Source organism: Mustela lutreola, chromosome 9 (assembly GCF_030435805.1).
Source record: "Mustela lutreola isolate mMusLut2 chromosome 9, mMusLut2.pri, whole genome shotgun sequence".
In the NCBI taxonomy this organism is placed as follows: Eukaryota; Metazoa; Chordata; class Mammalia; order Carnivora; family Mustelidae; genus Mustela; species Mustela lutreola.
The window spans coordinates 116,003,139-116,021,046 of NC_081298.1; the positions used below are offsets into that span (position 1 = coordinate 116,003,139).

General features: G+C 42.9%; 1 protein-coding gene across 3 annotated transcripts in view; it reads left to right on the forward strand.

Moving 5' to 3' along the window:
- The first annotated feature begins 7,629 nt into the window (after positions 1 to 7,629).
- The window catches only part of TTC27 (tetratricopeptide repeat domain 27), a 169,517-nt gene continuing 159,238 nt past the window's right edge, over positions 7,630 to 17,908 (forward strand). For 2 of the 3 annotated variants that reach the window (XM_059188597.1, XM_059188598.1), the window contains exons 1-4: positions 7,718 to 7,953; positions 9,091 to 9,268; positions 9,672 to 9,801; positions 16,431 to 16,571. In XM_059188597.1, coding sequence (XP_059044580.1) covers positions 7,866 to 7,953; positions 9,091 to 9,268; positions 9,672 to 9,801; positions 16,431 to 16,571 — 537 coding nt within the window. In that variant the 5' untranslated portion in view covers positions 7,718 to 7,865. Of the gene's footprint in view, positions 7,954 to 9,090; positions 9,269 to 9,671; positions 9,802 to 16,430; positions 16,572 to 17,908 lie in introns of all 3 variants that reach the window. The other variant, XM_059188599.1, reaches the window with a different exon arrangement.

Genomic DNA, 17,908 nt, shown 5'->3' on the forward strand with positions numbered 1-17,908 from the left:
TGTATGACTGATGACCCAATAATCATTGATCTTAGACTTTAGCTTAAACAAAATGACCTTCTTTCACAAACTGATAAGGCAGGGAGTGAGTGCTTCTGTGAATATTGTACAGGGAATCCACTCAAAGTTTGATCCACGGTTTTTTTGCAGATCTGTCATCCATTGGCCAACAATATCAGGCCAACAACCTCATGGCCAGCTTGGATTGGAGTGGAGACTTACTGGATATGTGTATCTACACATTCCCTATGGAATACTCCCTTAGACATCCCGCAGAGAAGGACAATTTGGGACAAAGGAAAAACACACGCAGCAAGACTTTGTACCTATAGACCAACATCAGCCAAAGTGGAGCAAGCTGCACGGTAAGGAGCATGGTAGGCCACGTCCAAGGTGCCCCCCGTGGTCCCTGCCTCCTTCCCCTTGCATGTGGGCTGGACGGATTCGTGAAGGGATACTTCTGAGATGAGGTTGCAAAAAGACTGTAGCCCTGAACTGGATCTCCCTTTGAGAGAAGCCTCCTGCCACATTGGGGACTTCCCTACAGGGAGGCCATGTGGAAAGGAACTGATGTCTTTGGCCAACAGCCAGTGAGAAAGGAAGGCATGCTGCACAATAAGCTTTGGAGAGGATCCCCTCCTAGTTGAACCTTGTTTATGATAGCCTCTTTGTTAGAGACCCTGAGCCTGGGGTGCACAGCCAAGCTCAGAAGTTGTGAAATAATAAATGCTTGTTGTTTGAAACTGCTGAGTTCTGGAGTGATTTTTTTTTACACAGCAATAGACAACTGATACGAGCAAGGGATGGCACAAGTATTTGTCAAATGATTTACCTTGCAATCAAAAAGTGGAATGATTGGGCACCTGGGTGGCTCAGTTGGTTAAGCAACTGCCTTCGGCTTGGGTCCTAATCCTGGAGTCCTGGGATGGGGTCCTGTATCAGGCTCCCAGCTCCATGGGGAGTCTGCTTTTCCCTTTGACCTTCTTCCCTCTCATGCTCTCTCTCTCTCTCTCTCTCAAATAAATAAATAAAATCTTAAAAAAAAATTACTTCCCAAAAAGAATTAAAAAAAAAAAGTAGAATGGTCTTATGAAAGATATAGGTCTGATTGCCAAATCGGCTACACCTCTTTACCAAAAGGTCTGATTTCTTAAAGTACTAGGCCTAATGACATTAGATGAAAACTTACTTCATTACAAACTCAACTGTAGGAGAAAAGAATAAGTTCAGGGTGGAACACGACGTAACTATTGTTGACACTAACTCACCTGACAGCAGAGCTGAAGGACAAATGGGAGTCTCAGCTCAAGGTGCCAGTGTTAGTCTGCAGGTTCCCTGGGATGTTGCTTATGAGGGTCTTTTTTGTTTGTTTGTTTAAGATTTATTTATTTATTTTAGGGAGAGTGCCTGCGTGAGTGTGAGAGTTGGGGGAGGAGCAGAGGGTGAAGGAGAGAGCATCTTTTTTAATTTTTAAAAAATTTCTTAAAAAAATATTTTATTTATTTATTTGACAGAGAGATCACAAGTAGGCAGAGAGAGAGAGAGAGAGAGAGAAGCAGGCTCCCTGCCAAGCAGAGAGCCCGATGTGGGGCTCGATCCCAAGACCCTGAGATCATGACTTAGGCCAAAGGCAGAGGCCCCACCCACTGAGCCACCCAGGCACCCTGGGAGAGAGCATCTTAAGCAGATTCTACAGTGAATGTGGAACCTGTGGTGGGGCTCCGTCTCACAACTCTGAGATCATGACCGGAACCAAAATCAAGAATTGGATCCTCAACCAACCGAGCCACCCTGGTGCCTCCCTTCACAAAAATGTGTTAAACCATGTTTCTTATAATAAGAGCTAGTCATCAAAATAATTAAAATAATTAAATTATTGGGGACATTGAGGTAGTCTATTGATTGGCAAGTATTGTTTGCATAAGTAATGAAATAAAGATACATAATTAGATTATATATTTATTCCATGGATTGTTGACTTTATTTTTACATAATCTTAATGATGTTTTAGTGCTTAGTTCCTAGGGCTGTGGTAACAAATTATCACCAACAGGGGGGCTTAAAACAACAGAAATGTATTCACTCACATGAATGAGTGAAGTCAAGGGGAGAAAGAATCCATTCTTTGCCTCTTCTTTTTCCTGGTTCTATTAACATCAATAAACTAAAGAATTAAAGATATATAATGTAATTTTATTCCAAGTATATAAATTTTATTCCAAGTATATAAAGTTTGAATGTATTTTCTTCAAAGATGTAAATTTAGGTAAATGTTAAGTATCAAGTTTTCTATTTTTCTTCTAAAACATCTAAACTTACTAAAATTAAAAGCAAAATACAAACTATAATCAATGACTATCAGAACTTAAAATCAGTGCTAGTTAAAGAAAGTTAGACCTGGGACACCTAGGTGACTTAGTTGGGTAAGCATTTGCCTTAAGCTCAGGTCATGATCTCAGGGTCCTGGGATCAAGCCCCGTGTCAGGCTCCCTGCTCACCATGGAGCCTGGTTTTCCTTCTCCCTCTGCCTGCTGCTCTCCCTGCTCTTGAGCTTGTTCTCTCAATCTCTCTCTGGCAAATAAATAAAATCTATTCCAAAAAATAAAGAAAGCTAAACTTTAAAAATATCCAAAATATTTAATCCAATCTTTTATACAAACAAAATTCAACCGTTGTAGCATTTGATGTTATCTAATGGCTGATGTGAAGACTCTCATTTGAATGTTACGTCTGAGTTGTTTAAAATTGTGAAATGCTTTCCAGCCACTGTCCATATATGTGGTAAATAAAATTTATTTCAGGAGTACCTCCAGAGCCAAAAATAGAACACAAATAGTAAATGAATGAGCATCACTACTGAGAAAAGTCACTTAAATATGAAAGAATCTGTTGTAGTCATGCCAAGAGGGAAATTTAACAAGTAATATGTAGAGATGCCCTTTCTCTAGAGTCCGAATAGCCTAAATCAAGAGGGCAGCTGTTCAAGGTCACCCTATGTCCTTGGATCTTGAATGAGAGGAACCCTCATGTATTCTTTGATTAATTTGGTGTTTGTGATTTATGGGTCCCTGTAGAGCTCCCTACCCAAGCCATGAGGCCCCCTTCTGTGATTCTAAGCATCCAGAAGAGTTCTAGAATCGAGGGAGGGATGGCCCTCTCTAAGTAGGGCTGGTTGGATCGAGTCCAGGTTGTGTGAGTCAGAGACATTGTTTCTGTATCTACATTTATGTCTCCTTTGTATGTGTCCTGCATGCAGTAAAGTCTTGTTGAAAGCCTTATAGTTTTTTCACCTGATTGAAGACCTATCGAGGGATAGGGCCTTATTTTGCTTTGTGGGACAAACAACACCCTTCAGGGGAAGCATGCTGTGGTTAGAATTACATCTAGGAGCCCCAAAGGCAAAGTAAAGCCTAGGGGGACACCACAGGGCTGCCTGGCTTCAGTCCCCACTTACCAGGACAGTTTTCGAAGAAGGAAACATTTGCAGGATCTGGTTGCTGTCCTGTTCTGTTCCACTTGACTTACATTCCTATCAATGTCCTACCTCAACCACATACATTCTTTCTTTCCTCTGCTTCTAGAGTCTTTGCTGTTGGGGATTTTCAGCATCTGTACTGACCTTGGCTCTGGGGTTGTTTCCAGTGTGTTCGCTGGGGAAGTTATTTCACTGATTTACCTGCTTACTCGGACCTGCATACCAGTCACATACTTCTCATCATCTTTATTCACCAGATGTACAGAGCATGGAGCCATAAGGGTCAGGCTAGATTAAGATCCTAGTATAATCTTAGGCAAGGTACATACCTCTCAGTTTCCTTATTTGAAAATTGGCTTAATAATATTTGCCTTAAAGAGTTATTGTAGGGGTTTCCTGGGTGGCTCAGTGGGTTGAGCCTCTGCCTTTGGCTCACGTTGTGGTCTCAGGGTCCTGGGATCCAGTGCTGCATAGGGCTCTCTGCTCAGTGGGAAGCCTGCTTCCTCCCCCTCCCCCCCCCCACCTGCCTCTCTGCCTACTTGTGATCTCTGTCTGTCAAAAAAAAAAAAAAAAGAGTTATTGTAGGGGCGCCTGGATGGCTCGGTCAGTTAGGCTTCTGCCTTTGGCTCAGGTCATGATCCTAGAATCCTGGGACTGAGCCCTGTGTTGGGATCCCTCCTTAGCGGTGAGTCTGTTTCTCCTCTGCCTCTGCTTCCCCATGCATATGCTCTCTCTATCTCAAATAAATAAACAAAAATCTAAAAAAAAAAAAAAGAAAGAAAAGAGTTATGTAAGAGTTAAATGAGATATCCATTTAACCGTGTTTAAGACCATACTGGCTTTACCTTATACTGTCAATCCATGTTAATTTATTTGCTGCAGGACAGAGGCCCAGCTATCTCTCTTGAGGGTTAGCGGTGGTTGTGGGACTCTGTTCTGGGAGTCATAGTGCTTCAAAAGTGCAGAGGAGGGTGCCTGGGTGGCTCAGTCTGTTGAGCATCTGTCTTCTGCTGGGGTCAGGATCCCCTGGCATTGAGTCGTGCATTTGGCTCCCTGCTCAGTGGGGCGCCTACGCTCCCTCTGTTCTTCCCCTTACTTGTGTTCGCTTTCTCTCTTTGAAGAAAAAAAAATGCAGAGGACCCGCATGTCAGGTGAAGGCTTTTGAATATTAGTCTCGGGAGATCAGATTTTATGTTTTATACAACATTTTTTTTTTAAAAAAAACAGCATTATTGAGGTATAACTGACATAGGACAAAGAAAAAAGTGCACATATTTTAACCGAACAGTTTTTCCATATGTATATTCCCATGAAACCATCAGCACAGATAGTGAACGTATCTGTTCACTCCCCAGAAGCGTCCCTGTCCATCCCTGCTTTCCTCTCCATTTTCCCATCTCCCTGCAACCACTGATCTGCTTTCTGTCATTAGGGATTAGTTTGCATTTTCCAGATTTATATAAATGGACTCATACTGTATATTCTCTGGTTTTCTGGCTTATTTCACTCAGCAAAATTACTTTGGTATTTGTGTATATTATATGTATCTATAGTTTATTCATTTTTATAGCTGAACACTATTCCATTGTATGAATAGATCACACTTTGTTTATTTGTTCATCTGTGCATGGATTTGGGGTTGTATCCAGTTTTTGGCTATTGCTAAAAATGCTGCTACAAACATTTAAAAATTATTATTATCATACATGAGATTTGTTAATGAATATGAAAAAGGATTGAAGGGTCATGAAATGCTGGTTACAATCCTGCCTCCTTTTTACCACTTAGAAAGATATGAGATAGGATTAGTTAAAGCACATAAATGTATCAAGCCCGAAGCTACTTGGAGAAAGATGTCATTTATAATACAGTTTAACATTCTAGAGTAAACACGGCATGTTGAACATATGCCATCTCTCCTTCTTCAAAACCCACTAAATCTATGGAAAAGAAAAAAAAATTAATACATGACCCACAGGGAAAGAGAAGACGAGATGAGATGCCCTGTTTGGGAGCTAGTAACTGATGTTGCTGACCAGAGAAAGCCCAATCCTAAAAACGCAATGGGAAAAGCTGAGGCAAACTTGTATCTACACTGAAGAATCCCCGAAAGACACAGCTGGGAGCACTAGATATCCCTGGGACTGAAGGTTTTGGGGTGGGAAGAGGAAGGGCTGAGGAGGACCCCAGCAAAGCTGAGTCAGTCAGTCGGAACCCCTGGCTCCTTCCCCTCCACTCCCCTTCCTCCTGGTCTCTACAGGGTCTGCTATTCAGACTGGGGCTTGAATGCTGAGACTCCCAGACAGCCAAGTCACTCAATTCGTCCCAAGTAGACATATCCCACTCCCCAGCTCAGGATCCACTCCATTTTTTTTTTTTTTCAGTAGATACTATGTTTTTTTCTCCCATATTTTTATTCTGGAGTCCATTTGCCTGAAGAGAGATGAATATACTTATTTTCATTGTCAAGCATATCTCACTTAAAACAAACTTTGAATTATAGAAAAAGCACCAGGTTCACTGTGAGGGATGACGCAGCTCTACAGGCAAGTGAGGAACCTGGCTGGCTGGGTGGTCAGCGTGTTTCTGCTTTTAATAGCTCTAACAACCGTCAAATGGTTTAGACAGTGCTGGATTTTGTGCTTAAAAAACCCACGAGGGGGGCGTCTGGGTGGGTGGCTCAGTGGATTAAACCCTCTGCCTTGGGCTCGGGTCATGATCCCAGGGTCCTGGGATGGAGCCCGCATCCGGCTCTCTGCTCAGCAGGGAGTCTGCTCCCCCCCCCCCCACCTCTGCCTGCCTCTCTACCTACTTGTGATCTCTGACGAATAAATAAATACAATCTTAAAAAAATAATAACCAGGAGGACACACTGATTAAATATCATTCCTGCGCAGATGGTGATAAATTACTTCTCAATTAGAAGGCATTCTAGGGCATCTGCTCTTCTCCGCTCAGTCCAGGTCTGGCTTCCTTTGGCTCCTGGGGGCAGAGGCTGAGCATCATTCCCTGCACAGTCGAGGGAGGAGGAAAGTGGGTTGAGAATTTAGTTCCCTCCTTGGAGCCGGCACTGGCTGGGCTCTTTCAGAGATCGCTTGCCCTTGATTTCTCCAAGAATGCTGAGTGGTCAGGGTTCCCCTAACTAGTGCATGACATTTTCACAGTGCAGGATTCAGGCCCTTTGGGGCAGAGTGTCTCCTTCCGCTGAGGCCTGGCTCCTTCGGCCGAGGGGCGGGGCTATGAAGAAGGGAGGAGCGAATGAGGCTCCAGCGGGGTGCTCAGCGGCAGGCACGCGGCGGGGGCAGGGTTGCGACTCAGCCTGTCCTCCACAAGCTTCCCAGCACCAAGCCGCAGGGTCACAGGTCCCATTCAGTCAGGATTCATGTGACGGCAGCGTCAAAACTTTCCTTATACTTTTTAATTTTTTATTATTTATTTATTTATTTTTAAATATTTATTTGACAGAGACCACAAGTAGGCAGACAGGCAGGCAGAGAGGAAGGGAAGCAGGCACCCCGCTGAGCAGAGAATCCGATGTGGGGCTTGATCCTAGGATCCTGGGATCATGACCTGAGCCAAAGGCAGAGGCTTTAACCCACTGAGCCACCCAGGCGCCCCTCCTTACACTTTTTAAATAAGTTATTTATTTATTCTATTTAGTTAGTTAGTCATGTATGTGCGTAATCTCTACACACAGCCTGGGGCTTGAACTCACTTCGCGGAGCTCGAGTCGCATGCTCCTTCCACTGAGCCAATCAGGAGTCCCAAAACTCTCCTTACAGTTTCATTCTCTTCTCTGCGCAGGTGGTTCTTGTGTGCTGGTCGACTCCACTTCAGAGGGTCTCTAACTTCCTGGAATGTACCCGAATGTTGGTAGCAAGGGCCCACATGCATTCTGCGTGAAGGACCTTGGTTAGGTAGTCAGGGGGATTCTGATCCAAAAAAGTTTAAGAACCCAAGCCATAGGCAATTCCTCTATCCTTTTGGCAGCACAAGACCGTGCCTTCCACCCGCGTTTTAATCCCAGTACTACACCTCTTAGCACCGCCCCCACCTAGGGCGGGACTGAGATTGACCGCGCCCTCCAACCCGCCCATTCCCTGTTCGGGGCGGGGCATCTCTACTGGGCATGCTCAGTACTAAGGATTTGAGTCGTTCTCCTAGGCGGAAACCCGAGTCGAGTGTGTTTTTCCCAGGATGTCCCGCGCTGCTGTCATGGCCGCGTCCATGCGACGATGTCTGCACATGGGTTTTTAGAGCTGTGGGTGTATTCATAGGATCTGTTGCCACTAGATTTCGGCATCTTTGGACCCTCTTCCTTTCACTTTCTTTTGTTGACTCCCGAGTGACCCTCGTAGAACCCATTTTGGCTGCAGCGTTGTCCAGAGTGATGTGGATACCCGAGCTGGCAGTTTTGAGGGGCTTCCCAACTGAGGCTGAGCGGCAGCAATGGAAGCAGGAGGGAGTCACCGGTTCAGGTGAGAAAAGCGAACCTGTCAGGAACGGAGGCCAGCGTGTGGACTGTGAGGGGAGAGTGGTGCCGGCTGCGTTCTCATTCTCCTAGTTTTGTTTTTCTGCCGAAATCTAGCTGATCCCTTAACACTTTGGGTTGTTGCATCCTCGATGTGGTGGGCGGGGTCCTCTGGGTTCATTGCCTAGGCTCAGTGATAACAATGGCGATGTCAGCTACTTTTCTAAGTCCCTAACATTTAATGTCATTTAATCCTTATAATAGACATTTAAGATATATACTACGTTTAGTTCCTTTCTGCAGGTGGAGACGTTTAAAGACAGATTGTTTAAATAATTTATTCCAGGGTCCATAATTGATAAGCTTAAAAGCTGAAACGAGGCAGCAAAGATAAAATTCTTGTGAACAGTATCACATTTACTGGAGAGGAGGTGTTGAAAGCATATTTACTAGTGATAAATGTGAGATAAAGGCATATCTGGTTGTGAGATTTAGACTGTACCCGGAAGAAAAATAACAATTTAGTTCAGTATCTAAGTGGTGTGTGTGTGTGCATACATGCAGTAGGTGCTTCTGGAGAGGTAATTTTTGAAGTCAGTCTGGTGATCTGATAAAGTATCATGGAAGAAATCAGATGAGTTGAATTTTGACTAAAGGGTAAGACGTGGAGAAGAGCTCAGCAGGAGAAATCACAAGTGTAAAAATGTGGAGGCAGGAATGTGTATGGGATATTGTAGGGACAATGAGAGAACCAGGTGTTCCTCAGGGAGTATAGTGGGGACAGGAGAAGCCAGATTATGAAAGGTCTTAGATCCCTGATTGTGGAAACTTTTCTGTTGTCAGTAAGAATCTTTCGAATTCTCAGAAGGATGGTAATATTTACTAACGAGGAATATTATTCCTGTGTCTAACTTCTGCCTTGCTGCTCATTTTGTGGATGGGCTGCTAATGTAGAAGTGATGTTCATAGAATACTGGGAATTTGCTCAGTGCTTTGTGACTAATGTATAGTAAGCATTCTAAGGATATACATTTTCTTTCTGCATACTAAAATGTAAACTGGTTGATTTACCTAGTAGTGTTATCCTTTACAGTGTGAAAAAAATTGGTCTTTTAGATTATTGAACTAATTTTTTATATTGCAGAGAGTAGATCCTTCTTACAGTTGCTGCTAGAAGGGAACTATGAAGCCATATTCTTAAATTCATTGACTCAAAATATTTTTAACTCAACAACGATGACTGAAGAAAAGGTAGACAGCTACCTGGAGAAGCAGATAGTAACGTTCTTGGATTACTCAACAGATTTGGACACAACTGAAAGGTAGAATTTTGTTTAAAATTTTCACAGAGTGAGACTGAATACATTTAACAGTACTTTGCTCAGCATAAGAGAGTGGTTTTAGTTGTTGTTGGAAAACTTGTGCTCTCCAGTATGGCAGCCGCTAGTCACATGTGGGTGTTGAGCACCTGAAATAGTGCAACTGAGGGACAGAATTTTAAATTTCATTTAATTGTAACTAAATTTAAAAGAGCTGTATGTGGCTCATGGTTATAATATTCGACATTGAAAGATAAATTGTTGGGTTTCAGAAATTTTGTTTTGTGGTACTTCGATAATCTCTATAAATATTCGTTAATAGTTCACATTTTTCTTAGTAAAACTGAAGTGAAATTGGTTGTGGTTATATAGTGGTTCATATTTATTTTTTTATTCTTATATGCAGACAACAGCTCATATTCCTAATTGGTGTAAGCAGTTTGCAACTTTTTGTTCAGAGTAACTGGACGGGGCCTCTCGTTGATTTACAACCTCAGGATTTTTTGCCATCCATTTTGTTCCAGCAATTCAGTGAGGTATGCTTCTTAGAAATATTGTATATACTTATTATTGTGTTTTTTTTTCCTTTAGGAACTCATCTTTATAAACTGGAGTTAATAGTAAGTAGGAAAAAAAATACGACTTTATAGCTTGTACAAAATGTACTAAGAATCTTTGGTTGTTGATCAGATTTTCAGGTATTTTCAGAAGGTCCACTGTCAGGAATGGAATTAGAGATAAGTGTTAATAATCTGATGGTAGAGGGGTTCCTCGCTGGCTCAGCTGGTGGAGTGTGTGACTCTTGTGTGACTCAGGGCTGTGAGTTTGAGCTCTGCGTTGGGCATAGAGCTTACTCTTTTTAAAAAAAAAATTTATTTATTTCCAGGGAGAGAGAGTGAGAGTGAGAGAGTGATAGTACAAGCAGGGGGAGCGGCAGGCAGAAGGAGAAGAAGACTCCCCACTCAGCAAGGAGCCTGATGTGGACTCAATCCTAGGATGCTGGGATCACGACTGGAGCTGAAGACAGACTATCAACTGACCGAACCACCCAGGTGTCCCAGCATAGAGCTTATTTAAAAAGATAAAATAGGGGCATCTGGGTGGCTTATTCGGTTGAGAGTCTGACTTTTATTTTCAGCTCAGGTCATGACCTCAGGGTCACTCTCTCAAATAGAAAAATCTTTAAAAATCAATCAGTCAATAAATTATATTTTAAAAATCTGATGGTGGAAGTGGAAAAAAGAAGTAGAAATGCAGCCATAACCTGACAGCTACAGTAATTAGCTCTGTACACATCACTGTAGTGAGTCATTGTGTTATGTTGCAGTAGAATAATTGAAATTTATAATCCTGGCTCTAATCATTATTGAAAGGCTAAAAGATCTTCTGTATCTTATGTCTAAGAAGGGAATCGAATCTGCACTTTACAAAGGTTTTCATCCAAAGTGATTAAAGTAAAATACCAAAGATTATGTCTCTTAAAGAGAAATGCTTCAGTTGCCTAGAAGCTTGCTTATATGGAACATCTCACCCCCTCTGTTATTGGGGATGAAACAGTTTCTGCCTCTTCAGCCCTGTAGTGTAGGTTACAAATTCACCAAATAGTCAAAGTCCTAGTGATTGTTGAACAGGGATATGTGGGGCAAGTGCTTAATTCATGTGTTTGGTCAATTTGAGTATCCTGGAGATGAGAACACAGAAACTCCCAGTGATGAAGGAAACTTGTCAGAGGTGTTACAGCTGGGCACTTGGGAGCCACTTTTCCTGGGTCCAAACCCAGCCCTCCTTCTGCTATACTTAGGTAGAAGCCACCTGTAAAGTCAGGTTACAATTCAAGGCAGTATAGAAATAGGTTACATGAGAGGTTGGACTGTAAGAATATTGAAATTAACCAAGAGATGTGCGGAATGAGAATTTTGCCAGACAGTTTAGCTGGCCATGGATAGGGAGTTGAACTGAAGGGTGCTGAGCAAACGGACAGGTGGAGAGGAGCAGGAAAGGCAGTCTGGGTGCAGTCCCATGAGCGGAAGTTCAGAGGCGGGAAGAGCCCGGTGGGAACCGGATGTTTTGAGACTACTGGAGAAGCACCGACAGGTCAGACTTCATGGGATTCAGGCCAGATTGTAGAAAACTTTGAGACCTTGATTTTTTTATTTACTTAGAACTACCTCATACATTCAAAAAAAGCATATGAGGTATAGGGATGAATTTTTAATGTAAGGCAAAGTCAGTCCACAATACAAAAATCTAAAAATCAGACCCATTTTTCCCGCCTGGCATCTGGGAGGGTGGGGGAGTTGGGGCTTCTTTTGCCTGCAGGGGATGAGAAGGGGCAGAGGAAGGCCAGAGAAGGGGGATGAGGGAACCAGGCCATGGGAGTCCCCGCAGGAGGGATCCTGTTGCCCCCGCCCCTCTGCTGGAGCTGCCCAGCCTCCCGCACCCTCGGCCTCCGGCGCCCTCTGCCTGGCGCCCTCTGCCCGTGCAGGCCTGTACTGTTTAAATAATAAAACTCCTTTGTTTCTACCATACTGCTTGAGAGAGAAACATTAGTAGCGTTGTAGAACAGAGCTTCCCGACCGCTGTTCCCCAGATGTGGAGCCCCTCTGCCATTGCAGTGTCTGTGTGGGGCCTGGCTGGGGTGGGGACAGCCTTTGAACTGGTCTCTTCTGGTCGGCAGCATTGCTCGTTCCCTGCTGTGCCCCACTAATCATAGTGTCTCTGCATGTGCTGTGACTCGGAGAGGGTTGCAAGTATTGGCTTAGGAGGTCCCCTGTATGTGCTTTCTAATGGTGTCCCCAGCCTCCCCTCCCATGAGCCAGTCCCATGAATTTCATGTTAATCATTCCATTGCTTTTCTTCATAGTTTCAGCACCTATGAAACTCTAGAAAACATTGTTTAGTTTTGCCAGTTTTTGAACTTTAATGAATGAAACAAACTATGATTGTTCTGTGACTTGTTTTGCTAAATGGTTTATTTTTTAAGTGAGACCGTTACTCATTTTTACTGTTGTATAGTATTCTAATTGTATGACAGTACTGTAGTATATATGTATATATGTTTCCTTGACCCCCCCAATATATTCCTTACAGTGCTTTCAGGAACAGGTCTTCTGGAAATCATTTGCTAGAATTTCAAAGCACAGCCTTCTGAAAAAATGACTGTTTAGTACAGTGTACTAATAGAGGAGGCTGTTTTTACTGGCCCTTGGGCTGTAGGTGACATCCTGAGGGCTGAGAGGATGATCTTTTAATACATGTGTAAACCCTTCTCAGAGCTAGGGAGCTCTGGTGTAGTATATAGAGCTACGAGAGGAGTTGCTATGCCCTAGAGTTTATGCATGTTCAGCTCTTCTTGGCAATGTCCGTTTGTTTGACAAATAAATAAATAAATAAAAATCTTAAAAAAAAAAAAAAAAAAACAGAGAGAGAGAGAGAGAGAACGAACACAAGCAAAGGGAGTGGCAGGCAGAGGGAGAAGCAGACTCTACTGAGCAGGGCCTTTGATGCAGGACTCTGGAATCATGACCTGAGCCGAAGGCAGAGGCTTTAACCCACTGAGTCACCCAGGGGCCCCTATCAGGTTGTTTTTAAAAAGAATATTCAACTTATCCTCTTTACCAGCAGTCTAAGAATTTGGAAGATGGGGGAGTTGAAGTTTTTAAATATGTCACTTTTTTAATGGTCATTTTCTTGCGCTGTTTCATGTTTTTCAGCCCTTGTGAAGCACAGGTATTTGTGAATATACTTTATGGTCATGGAGTATGGTGACCAAAGCCAAATTCATTTTCTGTGCCTTTAACTTATGGCCTTGTCATTTTTAACACTGACATCTGCGGCTAACCCGTCTCAGAGGAATAGCCCTGAAGGTCCATGTCTGAGCAATACTGGTAACCTCCCACACAGCAAGGTTGATCTTAGTAATCTGGTTTTATGGTAAATTTATCTCTGGCTTCCAGATGTTGAAATTTTTTTCACTATTATGGTGATAAATACTTAGATATTTACATGTCATATGCTGTCTTGACTGAGGAATTATTTCTAAGAGTTGGAACCTTTGCTTTGTCTGTTTTTATTGAAAATATAAGTAATCCTCTTTAAAAACAGACCATTTCTCCAAACCTCTGGAAACAGATTTAGAACTCAGTTGGAATATCACTGTTATAGCTCGGGGGTAGGCAGAGGCTGATTTACTTAAGCAGAAGATAGAAAAGCATTTCATATTTTCATGATGATGCAAGGTAGCACTGGGAAGAGAAGTGTATGTATTTGGCTACTCCTACCTTCACTCATTTATTTATTGTCTTGTTAATACCATCCCCAGAGAGTTTTTTTAAAAAAGATTTTATTTATACATTTTAGAGAGAAAGCATGTGAGTTTGGGGGGGAGGGACACAAGGAGAGGGAGAGAGAGAATCTTAAGCAGACTCCCCGCTGAGCCAGACAGCAGGGCTTCCTCTCATGACCCTGAGATCATGGCCTGAGCCAGAATCAAGAATCAGACACTTAACTGACTGAGCCACCCACGTGCTGCCCATCTCCAGAGAATTTCGAACCGAAGAGTAGGAGGTTTAGTAACCAACCCCTGGCTTTGAGTATCAGAGGAAATGATACCCACGTGGTATACCATGGGCTATCTCTTTGTATAATTTTTTTGTATACTAAATTTTTTGTTATTTATCTTTAAAGATTTCATTTAGAAGAGAATGATCTAAATTTGTGCTAAAACATTTAGATGTGTTTCTCATTTCAAAGTAATTGGAATATAGATTCTTTTTTTTTTTTTAATATTTATTTATTTTAGAGAAAGAAAGAGGGAGCAAGAGCAGGGCAGGGAGGAGCAAAGGAAGAGGAAGACACAGAGAATCCTTAGGCAGATTCCCCATTGAGCGTGGAGACTGACAAGGGGCTCGATCCCATGATCCTGAGATCATGCCCTGAGCTGAAGTCAGGAGCTGGCCACCCAACCGACTGAGCCATCCAAGCGCCCCGGATTCTTTAACCTTTTTTTTTTTTTTTTTAAAGGTTTTATTAATGTATTTAACAGAGATCACAAGTAGGCAGAGAGGTAGGCAGAAAGAGAGAGGGAGGAAGCAGGCTCCCCGACGAGCAGAGAGCCTGATGCGGGGCTCGATCCCAGGACCCCGAGATCATGACCCAAGCTGAAGGCAGAGGCCTAACCCACAGAGCCACCCAGGCGCCCCCTGATTCTTTTCCCAAAGGCATGTCATATTTTCTTGTACTTCACCAGTTTGGTTTGGACTTTGGGAAATAAAGGTGGTTAAATCTTTATTTTGACATCTTTGTATGAGAAGAGAACTCGCTGAGGCTGCAAGACACAGTCTGGGCACATGAAGTAGGTTCTTCTCCCAAGTTCCTAAGTGAGAATGTCCTCTGGTGTGTTCAGTACCTTCACTCGGAGCTCTCACAAGACACCTCGGGCTCACTGTGCCTCAGACTAGCCTCTGGTCTCTTCTACATGGGGCGTCTAGTGTCCCTATGTCAGTAGCCTGCCACTGTAAGGTAGTGGTCTCAGTCAGAAGGCTAGAAGTGATGTCTGCAGCCTTTCCTGGTGCTTGGTATGGTCCTGAACCTTCCCCAGGGGCAGGAAGAGATCTTTGGGGAAAGCAGCATGGGGTGGTAGGAAGAACATTGTTTGGGGAGTTGGAATACAGGCTGGGACCTCTGTTCTGACACTGACTTCTGTATTATTTTCAACTGTACTTAACATTTGTATCTATTTCCTTATAAAATTGAGGTAGTTGTAATAATTTCAAAGTAGTTTTTTTTTCTTTTTAAAAAAGATTTTATTTATTTGTCAGAGAGAGAGAGAGAGAGAGATGCCCATGCAGGGGGAGCAGCAGGCAGAGCAGGCAGAGGGAGAGGGAGAAGCAGGCTCCCCGCTGAGCAGGAGCCCAATGTGGGACTCGATCTCAGGACCCTGGGATCATGACCTGAGCCCAAAGGTAGTCGCTTAACCGACTGAGCCACTCAAGCGTCCCTCACAATAGTTTCTTAATTATTGAAGTTAAAAAAAAAAATTCCTTTACCCTTATTGTAGATAATGATAATCTTTATTTGCGGTTTGGTGGTTCTCTTTGATGTTAAATTTTTATTCTTCTATTATACTCCTCAGTGGTGAAGGTAGGACAGTGGATGAACCCATAGCTATTACTCTCTTGGCCATATTGAGTACTTCAATAACATACTGACAGAGGCATTATTTGGATTATTTAATTTAATCCTTACAAGAAGGATTGGGTTCTGTTATTTTATTTTATAATTAATGAGGCTTCAGGTAAAAAATTTACCTATGCCCCCAAACTAATAAGAGGCAGAAAAAGAATGCTATCCTGAGTCTGTGACATTAGAGCCCATGTTCCTAGTGGGTAAGCATTCCTGCTATTTTTGTGGCAGCTGTCAAAATTATATAGTATACATCTTGGAAAACACAGGGCACCAGGGTGGCTCAGTCGGTTAAGTGGTGCCTTTGGCTCAGGCCACGAACCTGGGGTCCTGCGATCAAGCCCTGATCAGGCTCCTGCTCAGTAGGGAGCCTGCTTCTCACACTCCCTTTGCAAAAGTAAAAAATAAGATAAAATATAAGAAAACAGGTGCCTTGTCCACTGTAGAAAATCTCTGTTCAGCCAAGGAGTGGACTTTTCAAAGGCATCCCTTTTTTTTGTAGCCTTCTGTTCCCACTGGTCCATGCCACTCGACAAGGTCTCTGATATGTGAGACCTTGTTGGCTCTTTGGCTTAGGAATTACGGAGCAGACCTCCTTTGTAATGACATTTGCCAGCTGATGAAGCATATGTGAAGTGTGTTTAATGTAAGTACTTTAGTAGTAGAGTCATGCTTTTTATTGAGATGATACTTTGTTATAAGTAAATCTGTAAAGAATGAAGCCTCTTTGATACTAGCATTTTCTTGATTTCACGGTTCATCTAAGGTGCAGGCATATAGGTGGCCATCTACCAGGACGGCCCACAGTTGTGGGTCCCCAGGGCCATTTATAATGTTAGGATTCTGTCCAGTGCGAATTGCTGTGTGCTGGATTGATGCCTTTGTTTCAAAGCTGAATTAATTAGAAAATATGTTACTACAAGACCTGTAAAGATTAATATTTTGTTAAATTAGGTCATCTTGGCTTATGTATTTTTTTCAGGTCAAAGGACTGGATGCAGCTGTTCTGAATCTGCTTGTTCTAGATGGTGAATCAGTCTACAGCCTGACCTCAAAGCCTATCCTGCTCTTACTAGCACGAGTTATTCTAGTGAATGTGAGACAGAAACTGACAGCTGTTCAGGTAAGGAGAGACAAGAAGGCAGTTGGTTCAAACCCAGGCATGACTTTTGTGCTGGGTAGCATCACACTTCAGGAGTGATGCTGACAGTGTTTTGGTGTGTTTTCTAAGTCTTTAGGTATTTCAGTTTAAAATCTGGTGAAAATAAACAAAAACATTTTCCCTTTTTGAGATTCATCTAATACACAATGATATCATATTGACCCTTTTAGAAGATTCTATAGATATGTGTGTGTGTGTGTGTGTGTGTGTGAATATAAATGTTCAGTACTCTTTTTTTTTTTTTAAGATTTTATTTATTTATTTGACAGAGATCACAAGTAGTCAGAGAGGCAGGCAGAGAAAGAGGGGGAAGCAGGCTCCCCTCTGATCAGAGAGACTGATGTGAGCTTGATCCCAGGACCCCGAGATCATGACCCAAGCTAAAGGCAGAGGCTTTAACCCACTGAGCCACCCAGGTGCCCCAAATGTTCAGTGCTCTTACAGTGGATTGTAATTACTGTTTCCTGGCTTACATCCTACCGTGGTTCATTATTTGGGTTGGATTTAGTGGAGCATTTGTTCAATGTCTGTTACATCATTTCTTAAAGATTATTCATTTAGGGGTACCTGGGTGGCTCAGTGGGTGAAAGCCTCTGCCTTTGGCTCAGGTCATGATACCAGGGTCCTGGGATCGAGCCCTGCACAGGCTCTCTGCTCAGTGGGGAGCCTGCTTCCTCCTCTCTCTCTGCCTGCCTCTCTGCCTACTTGTGATCTCTGTCTGTCAAATAAATAAATAAAATCTTTTTTTTTAAAAAAGCTTATTCATTTATTTAGAGAGAGAAAGCCTGTTCGTGCGCACACACATATGAGCAGGGGGAGGGGCAGAGGGAGAGAGAGAGAGCAGCTCAAGCAGATTCCCCACTGAGTGTGAAGATCTTGATGGGGCCTGCTCTCAGGATGCTGAAATTATATACTTTTCACATGTTGCAAAATTCTCTTTTGTGTTTTTTTCAGTGGTTTTAAAGTGTAAAACTGGGGGCATCTGGGTGGCTCAGTCAGTTAAACATCTGCCTCCGGCTCAGGTCATAATCCCCAAGTCCTAGGATCAAGTCCCTCATTGGGCTTCTTGCTCAGCAGGGAGCCTGCCTCTCCCTCTCACTCTCCTCTCCCCACTGTGTTTTCTCTTTGGCTCCCTCACTTTTCCCTCTCAAATAAATAAAACCTTAAAAAAAATCTACAAACTGTTAGTTCTTGGGGTATACAAAAATAAGGTGTAGCTGCAGACTATAGCTAGTTGACTCCCATTCTGACTTTGGTGACTTGATCCATGTTACCAGATATAATCTAAATTTTATAGG